This window comes from Vulpes vulpes, chromosome 10 (genome assembly GCF_048418805.1).
Source record: "Vulpes vulpes isolate BD-2025 chromosome 10, VulVul3, whole genome shotgun sequence".
Taxonomy (NCBI): domain Eukaryota; kingdom Metazoa; phylum Chordata; class Mammalia; order Carnivora; family Canidae; genus Vulpes; species Vulpes vulpes.
In genome coordinates, this window is record NC_132789.1 from 7,104,110 (window position 1) to 7,123,694 (window position 19,585).

Here is a 19,585-nt window from a genome sequence, read left to right on the forward strand (position 1 = left end):
GAACCTGAACCCTTACACTCCATCTTTTTTTATTTTTCTTAAAGATTTTATTTATTCATTTGAGAGAGAGAGTGTGTGTGAGAGAGCATGAGGCGGGGGGAAAGAGGGAGGAGAAACAGATTCCCTACTGACCAGGGAGCCCAACACAGGCTCCCATCCTTTTTAATAATCTAGTATGGATCAAGCATTATTCTGCGGATGCAACTAGAGCAATTAATAAGAGTCAATGATCCGGGACACCTGGGTGACTCAGTGGCTAAGCATCTGCTCAGGAGGGAGATCCCAGGGTCCTGGGATCCAGTCCCATATCAGGCTCCCTACAGGGAGCCTACCTCTCCCTCTGCCTGTGTCTCTGCCTCTCTCTGTCTCTCATGAATAAATAAATAAATAAAATCTTAAAAAAAAAAAAAAGAGCTAATGATCCTTACTCTCTTGCAACTTACATTCCAGTAGAGGTGGAGTAAGACAGGTAATACAATAATAAACCTGCAGTACTGTGAAAAACTGCCAGAAAAAAGAATTAATGCTAAACAGCTGTGTAGAAACAAGCCACAAACATCACCTTGCAGAGAATTTAAAAAATTTTTATTTTACTTAAATAAACAGAGTGTATCATTAGTTTCAGATGTAGAATTCAGTTATTCATCAGTTGCATATCACACCCAGTGCTCATTACATCACCTGCCCTTCTTAATGCTCATCACCCAGTTACACCGTCCTCCACCCACCACACCTCCAGCAACCCTGAGCTTGTTTCCTAGAGTTAATAGTCTCTTAGGGTTTGTCTCCCTCTCTGATTTTGTCTTATTTGCAGAGTATTCTTTACTCATTTTATTTGAGGATCTTGATACTTTTTTGAGGAGGGGGTGGCAGGAATCAAAGTAATGCATGCACATAGTTTTAAAAAATAAAGTATATCAGTTTATAGTGAAAAGCAACATTGTTCTGCCCACCTTCCCCAGAGACTACTATATATATTTTTAAATATTTTAAAAATTTATTTATTCATGAGAGACACACACAGAGAGAGACAAAGGCAGAGGGAGAAGCAGGCTCCACGCAGGGAGCCCGATGTGGGACTCGATCCTGGGACTCCAGGATCACACCCTGGGCCAAAGGCAGGCGCTAAACTGCTGAGCCACCCAGGGATCCCCGAGACTACTATGTTCTTAAAAAATATTTTACACCTTTATTTTTTGTTCCGGAAAATGAACAAAAAAACCCCTGTAGGTATTTACCAACATCCTCACTCTGTAAAATGAAGATCTGGGAGACCGGCCCTATCTATCTGGCTTTCCACTTCTGCTACCTCTTTCCATTTTCCAAAGTCTTGTCAATTGAGCTGTTCTAATACTTTTTACAGAAGACACACATTTTAAAATGCTCTGTGGCTAAATCTAAAAATGGGATGTGAGAGCTTACTTTGAGGTAGGACTAAGCATGTTTTTCAATCTTAACACTGGCCACTCTGTGGGACTGAGCAGTCCATGTTCGGCCGGATGGCGGACAGGCCTTCATCACAAAATTTAAAGGGGTGCTAAAAACACACTAGAAAAATAATTATTTTAATGCAATATTAAAACATAGAAATTGATGCAAAAAAAACTCTATAATGAACAAAATATCAGCATTTAAAAATAAAGACAGGCTCAGCAGAATGAGTAGAGAAGATAAAAACAGAAGCATTTAAACGTTGCACCCCACCATTAGCGGTGACCTCATGTTAGGACATCTATGATTACATAGGTTGCTTATTAGAGCTGAAGTGTTTGGATGAGGGAAGTGAGTCCTTCTGATTAGGAATATGGATACTGGATTTCAGGGGTGCCCCCCACCACTGTGACCTCGCGGCTTGCAAACTAGGGAAGTGTTGAATTCAGAAATATAATTTTTGTGATTTAAAACGTGAATCAAGGGGAGGGGCCAGCAGATAAATTCACTTTATTCAGAACTTGGGCCATTTCCAACACAGTTCCCTCCTCTTGCTCTGTGCGAGCTTGCCGGTCCAGCAGCACAGGGCTTTGAACAAAGGTCAGCAAAGGGGTCGCCTTCCTGATTATTCTCTTCTACCCCGCAGGAGGAGGAAGCCCAGGGGGCCCCTTATCTACCTCGCAGTCGCAGCAAAACCCTGGGCTTCCCTGACAGCTGCAAATTCCTCCCAGGAGCCTGCAAAGCTTCTGGGGTTGCCATGGGCCGTGAGAGTGCAATGCGGGTCGCCCTGGGCGGCGGCGGCGGCCCGGGCCGGCTGCGGCTGCCTCCTCTCCGGGCCCTTTCAAAAGCTTTTAAAGGAGATTCCCGCGGGGAGGAGGGAGGAAGGGACACCACCCAGGGCTTTCGTCCAAGCGGCTGGGGAGAATAAAAGGGGCTTTTCTCAAGCTAATGGAGCAAGTGCTGGGCCCGTTTCAGGGATTCTAACCCCCCGGTCTTCCCCTGGAGGCAAGGCGGCTGCAGAGATGGTCCTTCTCGAGCTGCACTTGCTTTCAGGTTTTCCCAGGGATTGTGCGCTCCGAGTCTTCCCCCGGAGGGAGAGGGGAGCAGAGACAACGTTCCCCGAACTTAACCTGCCGCAGGCAGCTCCTCCTCGTTTGTGGCCAAGGATTTCTCACCCTGGGTCTGGGGAAAAAGAAAAAAGAAAAAAAAAAAAATCAATCAGGCTGGTGGGCTGTGGTCAGGACTGAACGCAGCTCTGGGGTGTGACCGGCCCATTCCGGGAGCACTTTCGGAAAACGCGCAACTAACCGAAACGACGAGAAGCGGCTCAGCCAGGCCCCCGGGGCTTCCCTCGCTGCGCCCTCCCGCGCGGTGCTCGCGGGCCCCGAGGGCTGCTCGGCGGGCGCGGCGGGCGCAGACAAAGACGCGGCGGGGCCGGTTCCGGCCGGAGTCGGGCCGGGGCGGGGGCTGGGGGCTGGGGGCTGGGGGTCGGGGGCCGGGGCGGCGCGGGGCTCAGGCGCTGGCCTCCGGCGCAGGGCGGCCGGGCCGGGGGCGGGCGCGGGCGCGGGCGCGGCGGCCGAGCGCGCGGGGAGGAGCCGCCACGGCGTCTTCTCCTGGCGGCGCGCACCCGCCCGGCCCCGCGGCGGCGGCGCGTCACGCTCTCCCCCGCCCCGAGCCGACGAGCCGGGAGGCGGGAGGCGGGAGGCGGCGGCCGCGCGGCTGCTGCTGCTGCTGCTGCTGCTGCAGTGGGGCAGGTGGCGGCGACCGGCGGCGGCCGAGGCGGAGGTGAGCGCGGCGCGGCGCGGCCTGTCCCCTTCCCGGTGCCCTCCCCCCCTTCCCTTGCGCCGGGCCGGGCCGGGCGGGGCGGGGGCCGGGCCCGGCGGGCGGAGGGCCGCGGGGGCCGCGCGCGGTGCCGCTCCCGAGGGGGCCCGAGCAGCCCCGAGCGGGTGGCCCCGGAGGCCGGAGGTCCCTGGGGTGGCGCCCCGGAGCCGGGGAAGCGGCTGGCCCTGTCAGTGCCGAGCCCGGCCTTCCCTTCCTCCGTCCGCCTCAAGATGGAGCTTGGACTCCTTGCCCTGCGCCGCCCCAGGCGTCGCTCCCTCGCGGGCTCCCGGCTCGGCTCCGCTCGGCCGCGGGGCAGCGCCGGGACGGGAGCGGCGGAGCCCGCGGAGCCCGAGCCCCGGCGGGACCTGTTGCCCCCCGGCGCGGCCGCCCGGTGTCCCGAGCGTCCCTTGGGCCCTGCCGCCCGGTGCCCGCGGGCCGGAATGGAGGGCGCCCGGCCGTGGCCTCGGCGTGTGCGCCGCTCGGCGGGTGGCCCCGTGGCCTCCTGCCTGGCCTCGCCGCGGCTTTTGTCCCCGTCCTCCCAGGGGGTCCTGGTTCTCGGAGGGGGATGGCGAGAGCTCGGCCCGATTCCTGAAATAAGACCGCGGCCCGCAACCCGAGCCCGCTCCCTTGGCAGCGGATTGGCTCGGAGGACAGATGACACTTGTTTAGAGGTTATTTTAAAAGGGAGGCTTCGGATTCCGTTAATGTGCAGATCCTGTGCTTCAGAAATCTGATTTTGATTTGGGGATAAACCCTGAACCGGGCTGTTTTCTCCACTTCGTGTGGCTTTTCCATCTGGCAGGAACCGAGCACCACCCCTCCTCCCTTCACAGCCCCACCTCTTTGGTATGAAGAAATTACACGTCGAGTCTGTAATCTTCTACATACCTGTTTTTGGCAAAACTTGGCCACCAGTTACCATATTTAAAAGGGGTGGTAGGGACGCCCGGGTGGCTCAGCGGCTGAGCATCTGCCTTCAGCCCAGGGCGTGATCCTGGGGTCCCGGAATTGAGTCCTGCATCGGGCTCCCTGCGTGGGGCCTGCTTCTCCCTCTGCCTGTGTCTCTGCCTCTCTCCTTCTGGGTCTCTCATGAATAAATAAAATCAATCTTAAGAAAAAAAAAAAAAAAAAAAAGGAGGGTAGAGGACATTGGATTTTTTTTTTTTTTTTTTTTTAAAGCAACCTTGCCTTCTTCCTGTTTTAGGTTAGGACCGTGCCAACCTAGCCAGTAAGAGCTCAGTATTAGCGTGGCTGCTGTTGTGGTTATGATTCTGGTTGGTGTTACAATTTTATTAGCATTACTATATATAACCTGTGGTATCCTCAAGTCAGGAGAACAAATGTGTTTGACTTTTGAGCTTAATGATAACCTTTTGCAAAAATCCTCAGTTATGTTGCTCCTCAGCCTTGGGGCATTTTTTTCTCTGGAAATAATAACAATTAACCTTTATTGAGGGCTTCCTTTGGTCAGGCTCTGGGCAAATCTTTTATGTTTTATCTCATTAATCATCTCACCCAATGAAGGTGCTATCATTATCCCCATTTTACAGAGGAGGCATTTAAAGGTCAAGTACCTTGCCCAGGGTCATACAACTTAAGTGGTGGTGTCAGGATTTGAGCTCAGGCATGGACTCCAGGTGTTTAGTTATTAGATTAGTGTAGTGAATCCCTTGGCAAGGAGCAAGGCTGGCTTTTATTAAGCCAGAGGAAGTAGATGATTGCTACAAACAGCTGGTGCTGGGTTTTTGAGGTCCAGAGAAAGTGGTAAAGTACATCTTAGGCCCCCTCATTCAAAGGAGTAAAAAAGCTGAAATTGGGTGGGGTCCCTTGTAAGTATTGTCTGAAGATAAAGATCATGCCCTTCCCTACCTTTTCAAGAATTGCTTAAGCTCCTGTTGCGCTTGAGCACAACATAAGCTGATCTGGTTTCTACTCTCTAGGAGTTTAGAATTCTTACTTACTTAAAAAATTGCCCTTTTTACTTAAATTTTTTTTTGTACCCAGTGTCTAACATTGAATCTGCTGCAGCCCATGTGACTCATACATGAATACATGTGAACTTACCTCAGTAATGTTTGGCCCTTTTAAGTAGTCTCTGTTGAGATTCTAAACCCAGTGGATGGTTAATAAGAGATGAACTGGTCCTCTTGTATTCCCTACAAAGGTAGGCATCTTTGAATTTTTCGCTTACTGGTCACCTAGTGTTCTTATTATTTGCAGATATATTTCTGCCTATACACACATTTTTTTCATTCTGGGAATGTATATAGTAAGGACCTTTCACTTTATTTTTCACTTTTTCATTTTTTAAAAAACTCTTAAAAAGTAATCTCTACATCAAGTGTGGAGCTCGAACTCATAACTGTGAGATGGAGAGTTGCATGCTTCACTGACTGAGCCAGCTAGGCACCTCTTGTATGTCACTTAATTTGGTAAATGTTATTTAGTTGATTGCAAATATGAGGTCTGTAAGTTTTAAGATTGGTTTTATAGAGGTCGAAGCTAAAGAAAACAGAGTTGGGTAGTAAAGTTACATGGAGATGGCTTAATATTTCTTAACATTAAAAGGAAGTTTTGTTCAGTGTTTAAAGTGAGACTTTTTACCCTCTGTAATTTTCCACTTTATCCCAATTATCAGCTTTTTAATTCTCTTTATTGTACAGATGAGGTGTGAGGTTCAGTGTTTTTTTTTTTTCATATATGAAGAGTGGACGGTGTTGTTGATGAGTAGTTACAAGCTGATAGTTCTTTACATTATTTTCAAAGTGTTGTGGTATTCTCCCCAAAGGCAGCAGGTGGGGCTATGGTGTACCTCTCTGTGGGCTGTATTAAGTTTCCTTTGGTATTCACTCAACAAATATTTATTAAACATGGCTGTGTGCCAGGTGCTGTTCTGGGTGCTGATGGTATAGCAATGAATAAAACTGAAATCTTTGTTCTCTTAGACTCCCCCCTCCCCCTTCAAATAGGGGAGGAATACAATAACCATTTTCTTTTTCTTTTCTTTTCTTTTCTTTTCTTTTCTTTTCTTTTCTTTTCTTTTCTCTTTTCTTTTCTTTTCTTTTCTCTTTTCTTTTCTTTTCTTTTTTCTTTTCTTTTCTTTTCTTTTCTTTTCTTTTCTTTTCTTTTCTTTTCTTTTCTTTTCTTTTCTTTTCTTTTCTTTTTTTTTCTTTTCTATTAATGAGAGGCAGAGACATAGGCAAAGAGAGAAGCAGGCTCAATGCAGGGAGCCCGATGTGGTACTCCAGGATCACACCCTGGGCTGAAGGCAGACACTCAACTGCTGAGCCAACCAGGCATCCCTACAATAACCCTATTGATAAAATTTATTGTATATTGGACATGATATATACATGGTATGAAAAAAATAATAAGTCAGGAAAAGGGGAATATGCCCTTTTGGGGGCAAGAGTTAGGGTAATAGATATTTTAGATAGGGTGGCAAGATATTTTAGATAGGGTTGCTGAGAATGTGACCTGAGTAAAGATCTAGAGAAAGTGAGGGAATGTAGATCCCTGGGGAAGAGCATAGTAGAAGAGGAAACAGCAAGTACAAAGATCCTGAGGTGGGAGTCTGGGAGGGCGCAGATAGTTTAAGGCTATGTAGATTGTAGTCCTTAAAATATGTCTTAAAATATTTTTAAAATAGTGAAAGATATAGAATAGTAACATTATTGACTTTGTTGAAGAAAAAGTTAAATATTGAGGGAACTGAGGCTCAAAGAATTTTACTAACTTGCCCAGAAGGCCACATAGCTAGTGAATACAGAGCTGGAAATTGAACCCTACTTTATGGTACCTTCAGCAATGCGCAGAGTATGTTGGCAATGGCGCCTTAAGTGGCTGGCAGAAAAGCCAGACCAGTACTTGATGCTCAGACTTGAGTGTATACTCTGTTTGTATGCAGGATCTTTGCTCAACCCTGGGAGGCCTTGGTTTTTTTTTTTTTTTTTATATTTTTTAAAAAATTTATTTATTTATTTATTTATTTATGATAGTCACAGAGAGAGAGAGAGAGAGAGAGAGAGAGAGAGAGAGGCAGAGACACAGGCAGAGGGAGAAGCAGGCTGCATGCACTGGGAGCCCGACGTTGGACTCGATCCTGGGTCTCCAGGATCGCGCCCTGGGCCAAAGGCAGGCGCCAAACCGCTGCGCCACCCAGGGATCCCCCTGGGAGGCCTTGTAACTGACATTTGCATATATAGGTTTTTTCTGGAATTGTGCTCCTGGCAGCAAAGCCTTCCTTTTTAGTCTTAATAGTTTCAGGGTTCAAAATCTCTCTTTAATATAAATCTTCAATTAAGTCTCTTCAATCTTAATTGGAAAGCATTGTCAGTATTGCCCAGGATGTGAATTTTTTAGATAACTGTTTAGGGAGGCTTTAGACTTATTACAGCATCTTACATATTTTTAATATATGTAGTGTATGCTTCCCATGTAGATGGAACTCAGAGAATCCATATGCTTTAAATCGGCATTTCAGTTACAATGCTCTTTTAAGGGAAAACATACTGATGGTACTATACAAGAATTCCAAGTAAGAGCGACCTCTTCAGGTTTCAATCAGAAGAGAGGCTTTTTTTTTTTTAAAGTTGGCAGATAATAATTAACCAACCTTGGATTTGGCTAGGACGTCTGGGTTAATATCCTGGTCCTGGCACCAAGTAGCAAGGAATCTTGGCCACAAGTAGTAAAGAGCTTTTTTTTCCCCTCAACCTCCATCTGGCACTTCCAGGACAGATTCCACTAGCACTAACTCAGTGGGTGGGTCTGTTTTCTAATTGTTTGTTTTAACTGGTTCAGCAACAAAATCTTAAAAGTATGCTTTGTAAAATCTTTGGAAAGAGGAAGTAGTCCTATTACAGAATCCCTGTTAGGAACTCTCCTTGGTATCTTTCCCTGGAGAAACGTATTCTCCTCTACCTCTTCTCAGGGATCCTAATGAGAGTACATTTTCCTGCCCTAATATTTTTACATGACCATGAGGTCTAATACAGTTGACACTTGAATTAAGTAGTTTGATATTTGTATTCTCCTTATGTCTAAATATAGCTTGGATCAGGTCACCATATGAACTCTGCCCATTTTTCACATTTAAAATTGCTGAGTCCTTGATTTATTGTATCTTCTTTGGAGTTAAAGGCCCGAAGATCCAAATGATCAGGGTATACAAATCATCCGAAATTTGGATTTGGTATATAAAGGAAAAGCAACTTTAATGAGATTCCACCCCCCCACCCCCCCGCCCCGGATTCTACAGATCCTAGTCGTGTAGTGCACTGAAATACTTGGCATATGTTTTCCCCTCTCTTCTCAGGAAAGGTAAGAGATATTAGGGATATTTTTCTAAAAATCTTGTAATCAAATCATTTGACCTCCTGCCTTCTCTCTTTAACTGATTTACTCCTAAGAATAATTTTGTATTGGAGACATTATGTTCTAATACCTTAAGGCAGGAGGGATCCTATTAGACTGTTCTTTTCCAGACTGTAGAATAAATAACTTTTATAGGCATGGTAATTTTTTTTTATGGCCTAAGTGAAAGGAAACTATTATCACTAAGTTTCCTTCACACATGGGTGACTAGAAAAAACTGTTATCTTGAAGCCATATTACTGATTTCTGTTTTAAGGCATATATATATATATATATATATATATATATATATATATGGCTTATTTAGGTTGTTACATGGAGAATCTAGTTTCAAATTTAGACTTTAGAAAATGTTTCCAGTGAAGTAATGATTTTTGGGGGTTCATAGGTGTTTTTTTCCTTATATACTGGTTTGACAGTGGCCCTTATGTTTCATTAAATATATATCAGTTGTATTATGTAGGTTCAAGGCATAACGTGTAAAACAAACATATACAAAAACACAGAAAAAGGCAAGTTAGCCATAATCTTACTGCCCAGGGAAAATCATTTCAGTGTTTTAAATACTTTTTTAAAAGTCTGAATTTATATTAATATTTTTAAGTAATTAAAAGTGTAATATTTTCACTGGACTCTCAGTAAATCAGCATGAGGAATCAGAATTATATCAGAACTATCAGAAGTTTGAATTCTGGATTTGCTTTAGCCTCGACTGGGCAAGTTGTTTAAACTCTCTCTGCTTGTTGTTCTGTGAAGTGGGGGGTGACACTTGCCGGCTCCATCCTGTGAGGTTGCTGTATTAATGGAAGGGATTCAGGTTTGTTGAACTGGAGAGCTCTAGATAACCTTGTCAGGTAGTAACCATAGTGCAGAGGAAATCAGTGCTTTCAAATGCCAAATTGGCCTAGGAACATGAAGACAAAGGAAGGGCCAGTCCTGTATCATACAATGGTTGCCTGTTTTGTACATAGTTAAGTTTATAGAAAAGCTTTTCAGGTGAATGTAACCAATAGAAAGGTGGGGTGGGAGAAAGCCCCAGAAATGCCAGTTTATCAAATATCTCTTGTGTTCTGAAGACTCTTCTAGGTATAAGGAGCTCTGTCTCTCACAAGGTAAGACAGCTACAGTGAGTAAGGTGGGATGGGACCCTGGAAGGTGATCACTTCATTAGTGTTGGGAGTGTGAATATGGGAGGAGATTCAGGAATGCTTCCCAAGTAGGAATTAGCACTTGTTTTTTTTTTTTTTTTTTTTTTCCTTTTCTTGTGTTTGGTATTGATGGAAATCTAGCGTGTTGAGGCAGGGATAGTTTATTTTTTAATTTTTAAAATATTTTATTTATTTATTTGAGTGAGAGAGAGCACAAGCAGGAGGAACAGGAAAGGGAGAAGCAGGCTCCCCACTGAGTAGGGAGCCCACTGTGGGGCTCCATCCCATGACCTCAGGATCATGACCTGGGCGGAAGGCAGATGTTTAGCCAGCTGAGCCATCCAGGTGCCCCGAGGCAGGGATAGTTTAGGTAAAACATCCTAGGCCAGATTGAACAAAGATAATGAGACATAAAAGTAGCACTTGAGATAATAGTGGATAGTCTACTGCTCTGTATTTTGAGGGCAAGTCACAGGAAATTAAGAAGTTTGGGTTTACATCAAGGAGAGGTTTCCCGGCCCTGATGAGTTCATCCCACTGGTCTCTAGCATTTTATTTTTTTTAAAGATTTATTTATTCATGAGAGAGAAAAGGAGAGAGAGAGAGAGAGAGAGACAGAGACACAGGGACACAGGCAGAGGGAGAAGCAGGTTCCCTGCAGGGAGCCCGATGTAGGACTCAGTCCCGGATCCCAGGATCATGCCCTGAGCCAAAGACTTAACACTCAACCGCTGAGCCACCCAGGTATCCCATCTAGCATTTTAATCACTGAGTTTTCTGCAAGTCTTTTTTTCTGTTATTTGACCAAAAATACCAGCTTGTAGGTGGTAAACAGGAAAAACTGCTGGGTAAACTATCCTTTTCATGCAGAGTTGTGCAACCACCACCACCAGCGATTTTAGTATATTTTCTTCACACCAAGAGGAAACCGTATATTCCCAGCCCTACTCTGTGTTTCTCTAGACTTGCCTATTCTAGGCATTTCACATAAATGGAATCATGCAGTATGGAAGACTTCACCTGCAAAATGTTTTCAGAGTTCATCTGTGTTGTAGCATCATGTATCAATACTTTATCTTTTTTAGGGTTAAATCATATTCCATTACATGGATATACCACTTTCTGTTCATCCGCTGATGGACATTTGGGTTGCTGCACTTTTTGCCTATTGCAAGTAACGCTATTATGAACATTTGTGTTTATGAGTGGACTTAAGTTTTCATTTATCTTGGGTATATACCTAGAAGTGGAATTGCTGGTTTATATGGGAGCTCTACCTTGTAAGGAACCACACAACTGTTTCCTAAAGTGGTCGTACCATCAGCAATGAATGAGGTTCCATTTTTTCCACATCCTTGCCAATTTATTATGTTTTTTAATTACAGTCATCCAAGCGAGGATCAAATGTGGTATCTTATTGTAATTTTTTTAAGGTTTTATTTATTTATTCACAAGAGACACACAGAGAGAGGCAGAGACCTAGGCAGAGGGAGAAGCAGGCTCCTTGCAGGGAGCTAGATGTGGGAATCGATCCCCTGCCTGGGATCATGCCCTGAGCCAAAGGCAGATGCTCAACTGTTGAGCCACCCAGGCATCCCTCTCATGGTAGTTCTGATTTGCATCTGCCTCATGGCTAGTGATGTTAAAGATCTTTTCATGTGCTTATTGAGCATTTGTATAGCTTCTTCGGAGAATATACCAATCATCTTTTATTTTGACCTTAAGAATATTAAGTGTAAAAGCAATGTGCAGAACCACTAGTATGTTAGTGTTTAGCATAAAAGTACACAAAAGAATACTATCTTTTTTTTCCCAATTGTTTTTATTGTGGTAAAATACATATAACATAAAATTTACCATCTTAATCATTTTTTTTCATCTTAATCATTTTTAAATTTACAATTCAGTGACATTAAGTACATTCCTGTTGCTGTGCAGCCACCACCACCATCCTTTTCCAGAACTCTTTTCATCTTGCAAAAGTGAAACTCTATATCCGTTAAACACTAATTTTCTGTTCCCTTCTCCCTGCCCTTGGCAGCAACCATTCTACCTTCTTTCTCTAGGACTTTGATTACCTCATATAAGTGGAATCACACAGTATTTGTCTTTTTGTTGGTGACTTATTTCACTCAGCATAATGTCCTCTGGGTTCGTCCATGTTGTAGCACATGTCAGAATTTCTTTCCTTTATAAGGGGATCCTATTCCATGATGTGTATCGACCATATTTAGCTTATCTTCTCATCCGACAGTGGGTACTTAGATCACTCCTGTGTCTCAGCTATTATGAGGACTGCTATGAACGTAGGTGTACAAATACTGCTTTAAGACCCTGCTTTCAATTCCTTTGGATATACCCCCAGAAGTGGAATTGTTGGATCATATGGTAATTCTTTTTAATTTTTTTAGTACTATTTCCACAGCAGCTGTGCCATCTTACATTCCCACCAACAGTGCACAGGGCTCCACTTTCTCCACATTGTTGCCAACACTTATTTTCCAATTTTTTGGTAGTAGTCATTGTAATGGGTGTGAGGTGGTATCTCTCTATCATTCTGATTTGCATTTCTCTTAAGATTCGTAATGTTGAGCATCATTTTGTATGCCTGTTGGCCTTGTGTGGATCTTTGAAGAAATGTGTATTCAAGTCCTTTGCCCACTGTTTTTTTTTTTTTTTTTTTTTTTTTTTTTATTTGGAGATCCCTGAGTGGCTCAGCGGTTTGGCGCTTGCCTTTGGCCCAGGGCACGATCCTGGAGTCCCTGGATCGAGTCCCACATCAGGCTCCCGGCATGGAGCCTGCTTCTTCCTCTGCCTGTGTCTCTGCCTCTCTCTCTTTCTCTCTGTGTGTGTCTCTATGAATAAATAAATAAATAACCAGGCTGCCCATCCTTTGCCCACTGTTAAGCTGTTTTTTGTTGTTGTTGAGTTTACCAATTACCTTTTAATTTATATATCTATCAGGCATTTATTGCGTACCTACCTTAGGGAGGCACCTGTGCGGATGTTGGAGACACAAAGTTGAGTAAAACAGGCATACCTTCTGCTCTTGGGAGGGGGATGCAGGGCTAGTAATGGAAGTCAGTCCTTTGCCTGGCAGCAGATCCTGGCTCTGTTAATTAATGGAAGACCTCCTATAGACTGCTTAACCGTTTGGAGCTCAGTGTTCTCTCCTGTAAATTGGGGATAATAGCTACTTTGCATAGTTGCCATGTTGATTAAATGAGGCAATGTGCATAAAACTCAGTAAACATTAGAATTCTTCCTCACCTTCCATTTAGTCCCTGGGGTCTTCCTGGCTGCCTGTTGCTTAGAAAGTTAGGTTCAGCTTAGTTTTCTTTTCATTTAAGTCAGAATAGGGAAAAACCCACTTCTACCAGTACGGGAAATTAAAATCTTTCTTCCTGGCCATGTTTTCGAATGTTAGTTTGAGTAGGAGTGCCTTGCCATTATTAAAGGGCACACTTTTAATGAACAGTTGTCACTGAAGAACTTGTAATTTATGAGGAGTTAAATTCAGCATGGAAAAGCATCTTCTGTTCCTCATGTCAGAACTTGTGCCTTGCCAAATTTCAGGCTCTTTTGTATGTTTGTGAGTTTTATTTCCCAGGGTTTAACTAAAGGTAAGGTTGGCTTCTTTCTTTCTTTTTTTTTTTTTAAAGATTTTAATTTTAAGTAATGTCTATACCCAACATGGGACTTGAACCCACAACCTGGAGATCAAGAGTTGCATGCCCTACTGACTGAGCCAGCCTGGCGCCCCAAGGGTGGAGTCTTTCTTTCTAAGGTCTGATAGGACCTGCTCTGTGTCTGTGTGGAAGATTACCTAAGCAGGAAAAAAATAACCAACAATGAAGCTGGGTATTAAGATCCAAATGAAACCATTTCCTAGTCTCTGTTTATAGTATCCAGGGTGATTGTACAGAAAAGCATCTTAGAGACTTGTGAGGAAATGAGTAGAGTGGTATTTTCTCTTGAAATAGCCAGGTATCCTTCAGTACTGTGAAAAATAGAGAAGTGATTTTTCTCTTTCCCATTGGATCTGAAGACTTATATAGCAAATATTAAATTTGCTTATTTGCTGAGTAAAAACGAGAGATTTTATAAAGAGGAAAAGAAAACCAAGTAAGTAGCTGTTTTGTGAATTATCTTTGTACTCTTTTCTTGTTCAGAACAAACATCTGGTATGTATTTGCTTTAAGTACCGGCAGTGTCTGACTGTTAAGGGGAAGAGACAGTATACTTACTTTTATTCCTTTGTGAAGATCAGAAAGGGACACCAATTTTAACTTGCCTGGGGATTGACTCCTCTCACTGCTGTATATAACAGCTCAGAAACTTTTATTCATCAGCACACTTTTAGGGTCAGGAGGCTTTAATCTGGAGATTGAGGTTTTATGTCTTAGACTGTTAAGTAACTGGGACCTTAACAAGTGATTTCACTTTTTAGAGTCCATTTCCTCAGTGGTAAAATGAGGAAGTTGAACTAGATTGCTAAGGTCTCTTCTGATTCTAAAATTTTATGATGCTATATTAAGCACATTAGTTCCTTTTGACACATTAGTATAATTGACTGCTGTCGACCTATTAAGTAAGTTCTTCTGGGAGACACTAACCAGCCTACTAATTTCTGTCTCTTTTAAGATCTGTCTCTCAGCTGGTGGTATTAGAGTTACAGAGTCACAAGAATTTTGTAGATATTTGTGTAAATGAGCAAAATAGCTCAAATTACTCAGCTTTCCATGTTCCCTTTTTAAAAAATTCTTTTGCAGATGGATGAACTTTGAGAGGCTGCTTATTTTCTGTTTATCCAAGTAGCAGGAACATGAAATCTTCAAACTTAGCTGTACAAAGACATTCATAATTGCAGGCAGTTGCATCATGGCAGAGTGTCATCTTCTAGAAAAATTGCCTAATGCTCCAGATCTCTTTGGCTTGGTTGGATTTCAGCCCCCTCCTTCTCCTTTTTAAAACTGCTATAGACTTTGAAATTCTGGGTACAATTTGTATTCTGCACTACGTCATACGCTGAGCCTTAAAAACATGATTTTCAAGCATAGAAATTTTGAAATGGTCATGTCTTTCTACTGATACCCTGTTCTGACTTCATCCAGCAAACATCCTGAACTGAGTCTTTAATCACTTAAAATTCTATTTCTGATTTTGCTAGAGTGTGTAGTAAAAGTTTCTGTTTACCTTCAGTATCTTACTGGATGACAGACATCCTCAAACCAGCACTTAAGTTGGTAAACTGATTTTATAAATTGTTTTGTAAGGCCTCTAACCAGTTAGAAATTGGAAGTGCAACTGCTTTCGGGCACCATTTGAATTAAGTCAGTTAATCTTCTGACCCTTCCTGGCTTGTCTCCTTTAGTGTCTAAATATGCTTTTCACATTGATTCTTTTAAACAGTGACTACAATATTTACTTATCTCTTTTATCTTTTGTACTCTGTCCTTGCGAGAGATGTGCACTTTGTTTTTAATCTTTGTGTTAACTTTAAAGCTGTTTGACTCTGGCTTGTTTAAAAAGCTATATCATGTGTTGTGCATTTTGTTTGTTCTAAGTTCTAGGCTCGTGCTACTATGTATTAAACATTTTTTATACTCTTATCTCAATATTTCATGATATTCTGTTAAGAACACCACTATTTTCAGATGCTCTGGCTTCCTGATCAAAATTTGAGACATGGCTCCACCTTTTTAGGCATATGCCTTGGAAAGACAGAGTCAGCTCTTAGGAAGATGGATTCTCTTTCTCCTCTTTCCATTTTGGAAAGTTGTTTTCTTCTCGTGGAAGTTTATTTCTGACTAGGCTGCATAGCCTTTTCCCCTGGCTGATCTTTTCATTATTCCTGAGTCTTCTAATCCTCTGTTGGAGATGGTGGGATAAAGAAGCAGAGGGGCAATTTGGAATTTCCCTGTCATTATGGGCACCAGTCATCATAGACTTAACCTCTCAGGTTTAAGATTTTATCCTCTTACCCTTTAAGCCAATAACTTAGTTGCTGCTGAAACCAAATGGCTCCAGACCTCTCCTTACTCTTCTCTCTAGTTTACCTCACTCGTTGTTGCACTGATTTGAAGCAGTGGATCTGTGCCCTGTGCCCTGTACTGTGTTTGGTGATGTCTCACACATTTTCCCTGTGCTCAAGGGGCTAGCTTCTGGTAGGCCAGAACAAATGATGGCCTTGAGGCCGCTTCATGTCACTCATACCGACTGATCCTCCTGTGCTTGCCAGATACTCCACTCTAGAGGAGATGCCCTCCATCCCCCAGCCAGTGTTGTGTCTTCGTTCAGAAGACCAGCAAGTTTCTCAAAAGTTAAAATGTAGGACAATGCTTTTTCTTCCCTGGGTCTTATTTTATAGCCACTAGGTTGTTTCTAAGTCAAAGACCATTTACTAAAATAAAGTGTGTGTGGGGGGATATCAGATTAGTAAGAAACAACTGATGTGTTAACCTTTAGCGTCTCTGACTCTCCTACAGCTTTTCCCTCCAGTCCCGAGCCTGCCTTTCCACATACTCTTATGCCATTCCTCTCCTCTGCCTTGGTTGCTTACAGTTGGAAAGGCAGCAAAAGCTAAGCACGATGCTGCTCTCCTCTAGAGTGGAGTATCTGGCAATAATGCTCTCAGCCCCTCTTTGTACTTGAAATGCTGCTCCTGCTACATTGGCCTTCAATCTGCCGGTCACTAACTCTCTGTTTCCTCTCGTGTAGCTTGAGACACACTTATTAAATTTTCATCTGTAACTCAATCTGTGTACTTTGCTTTGAGTATTGTGTGGGTGTATTTTCAAACTCTTAGTGTTGAGCTATCGGTTTTACTGGCCAGTGCGTTGTGCTACCAGCAGGTCATCTTTATACATTATGCATCCCTTGTCAAATATTTTTTTTTTAAAGATTTATTTATTCATGAGAATACACAGGAGAGAGAGAGAGAGAGAGAGAGAGATAGAGAGAGAGAGACACAGGCAGAGGGAGAGGGAGAAGTAGGCTCCATTCAGGGAGCCCGTGGGATCGAGTCCCACGTCTCCAGGATCACACCCTGGGCTGCAGGCGGTGCTAAACCGCTGAGCCACCGGGGCTGCCCCAAATATTTATTTTTTTTGAGAGAGAGAAAGCATACATGCATGCACAACTTAAGCAGGGGGGAGGGGCAGAGGAAGAGAGATAATCTTTTTTTTTTTTTTAAGATTTTATTTGTTTATGAGACACACACACACATAGAGAGAGAGAGAGAGAGAGAGAGAGAGAGAGAGAGGCAGAGACACAGGCAGAGGGAGAAGCAGGCTCCATACAGGGAGCCTGATGTGGGACTCGATCCCAGGACTCCAGGATCACACGCTGAGCCAAAGGCAGACGCTCAACCACTGAGCCACCCAGGTGTTCCCGAAAGGGAAAATCTTTAGCAGGCTCCAGACTCAGTGTGGAGCTCGAGGCTGGGTTCATCTCAAGACCCTGAGATCATGACCCAAGCCAAAATCAAGAGTTGGATGCCCAACCAGCTGAGCAACCCAGGTGTCCCTCAAATAGATATTTTAAAGATCCCCTTACAGTAAATACTTTGCCCTCCTTTTTATCTATTTTTTTTTAAAGATTTTATTTACTTATTCATAAGAGACACAGAGAGAGGTGCAGAAACATAGGCAGAGGAAGAAGCAGGCTCCCTGTGGGGAGTCTGATGCAGAACTCCATCCCAGGACTCTGGGACCATGACTTGAGCCAATGGTAGACACTCAGTCACTGAGCTGCCCAGGCACCTCCCCTTTTTATCTTAATGATTAAATTATCCACAGTTTCATATTCAAGATTCTATATTTTTCCTTTTCCTCACATGTGTGTTGTAATGAAATTGGAAAGGGGTGCCTTGGTGGCTCAGTGATTGAGCATCTGCCTTTGGCTCAGGTCATGATCCCAGGGTCCTGAGATCGAGTCCCACACTGGGCTTCTTGCAGGGGGCCTACTTCTCCTTCTGCCTATGCCTATCTGTGTTTCTCATGAATAAATAAATAAAAATGTTAAAAAAAATTGGAAAAGACGAATGTTGTATATCTAAGGGGATTTGGGGCAACTGGCAACTCTGTTACTGATGCCAAGAAGAAGGCCACTTCATTTATATTGTACCTTAAACATATATTCTAGACCTGTACTGTCCTGTACAATAGTCACAAGCCACATAAGGCTGTTTAGCACTTGAAAAGTGTTAAGTCCTAGTTGAGATGTGCTATTAATATAAAATACACAATGGGCAGCAGCCTGGGTGGCTCAGCGGTTTAGCATCGCCTTCAGCCCAGGGCGTGATCCTGGAGACCCAGGATTGAGTCCCATATCAGGCTCCCTGCATGGAGCCTGCTTCTTCCTCTGCCTGTGTCTCTCTCTCTCTCTCTCACACACACACACACACACTCACTCTCTCTCTCTCTCTCTGTCTCTCATGAATAAATAAATAAAATCTTAAAAAAAAATACACAGTGGGTTTCAAAGACCTAGTAGGGGAAAAAATGTGATACAGCCTATTAATAATTTTAATATTGATTACATTTTGAAGTACTATTTTGGATATATTCAGTTAAATAAAATGCTATTTTACCTGTTTTAATTTTCTAAATGTTACTAGAAAATTTAAAAGTATATATTTCTTATATTTCTATCAGACAGTGCTGTTCTATAAAGTATGGTGGTGTCAACAAAGATATTGATCTAACTTGAGACTTGCAGCTCTTACATACCACTCACTGGCGGTAGCTATTGAACAGTTTGCTCATAGCATCATTGGCCTACTTTTAAAAAGAAGCTCCCTGAGGGCACCTAGGTGGCTCAGTTGGTTAAACATCTGCCTTCAGCTCAGCTCATGATCCCAGGGTGCTGGGATTGAGCCCTGGATTGGGCTCCTTGCTCAGCAGAAAACCTGCTTCTCCCTCTCTTCTGCCTGCTGCTACCCCTGCTTGTGCTTGCGTTCTTGCTCTCTCATGTTCTCTGTCAAATAAATAAAATCTTAAAAAAAAAAAAAAAAGCCCCTGTATTGGGAAAATCTATTGCTGTCATCTTTGTCAATGTTTTGGAGATAGTGAGAGTTAGTTGATGCTTTAGTTTGAAAATTGTAGTATTGCATCATTTTACAGGTTCTTGTTTTGATGTTGAGTCAGTTTAGAACTTCTTTGAACTCTTACTGTGTACCAAATACTTTTTTAGCTTCTTTGGATGCAAAGACAAATCTTACCCCTGACCATGAGGAACTTAGTCATCGCGTGCTATGCAAACAAGACAGGCGTGTGATTCATCGTTCAGTAATAGGAGACTGCATGGTGGTTAGTGCAGTGTGGAGAAGGAAGAGTTAGGGCAGAAACAGTCACCAGGAAGGACCCCGCCAGGAGGGGATGCCTCTGCTTATATTCTTTTAGAGAACATCCCGGAAACTCACATGCAGGGGAAAGTGTGGTGTGAAGCAGTACAGGTCTTGGTGTATAAACAGCCTATTTTCAGGAGGCGAGATGTGGCCGTGCACTCCCATCCCAGGAGTGTAAGCTCAGCTTAGCCAGGCAGGCCCGTCAGCTTATTGATTGGGTTTTGGTTGTCTCAAGCGAAGTTGAAATACTTGACCTTCCTTGTAAAGTTGAAGAAAATATGTAAATGCTCTTCCGTTTTGTCTTTTCCAGTCTTTTCTGTACGTAGATATGAATATGAAGAAGCTGAAAGAGGGAAAAAATCGAATAACCTGCCCTTCTTTAGTAGAAACATGAGTCAGTTTTGGAAAGCTACCAGAGTGTTGTGTAAGTGTTTTCAGTGGCTGGAGCAGACCAGCTCAG

At 43.3% G+C, this 19,585-nt stretch overlaps 2 protein-coding genes across 25 annotated transcripts in view; one reads left to right on the forward strand and one right to left on the reverse strand.

Moving 5' to 3' along the window:
* Positions 1-2,110: 2,110 nt before the first annotated feature.
* On the reverse strand, positions 2,111-19,024 carry LOC140594316 (uncharacterized). The gene is made up of 3 exons (XM_072725248.1): positions 19,000-19,024; positions 2,740-4,077; positions 2,111-2,613 (listed from the first exon to the last, which is right to left on the reverse strand). Exons 1-2 carry the CDS (start codon positions 19,022-19,024, stop codon positions 2,759-2,761), a joined length of 1,344 nt encoding a protein of 447 aa, XP_072581349.1. The 3' UTR covers positions 2,111-2,613; positions 2,740-2,758.
* Positions 3,071-19,585, forward strand: part of CLIP1 (CAP-Gly domain containing linker protein 1) — a 123,935-nt gene continuing 107,420 nt past the window's right edge. For 11 of the 24 annotated variants that reach the window (XM_072722734.1, XM_072722755.1, XM_072722742.1 and 8 more), the window contains exon 1: positions 3,071-3,216. The gene's annotated coding sequence lies outside the window, so the exon portion shown is untranslated. Of the gene's footprint in view, positions 3,217-13,679; positions 13,902-19,435; positions 19,550-19,585 lie in introns of those variants that run through there. The other 13 variants (XM_026018867.2, XM_072722739.1, XM_072722744.1 and 10 more) reach the window with 7 other exon arrangements.

Coding starts and splice junctions, on each gene's coding strand:
- LOC140594316 (XM_072725248.1), bottom strand. CDS start 19,024: ATGACTAAGTTCCTCATGGTCAGGG. Junction 4,078..18,999: donor TAAGTTCCTCATGGTCAGGG/GTAAGATTTGTC, acceptor GGGGCTGTGAAG/GGAGGAGGGGTGGTGCTCGG.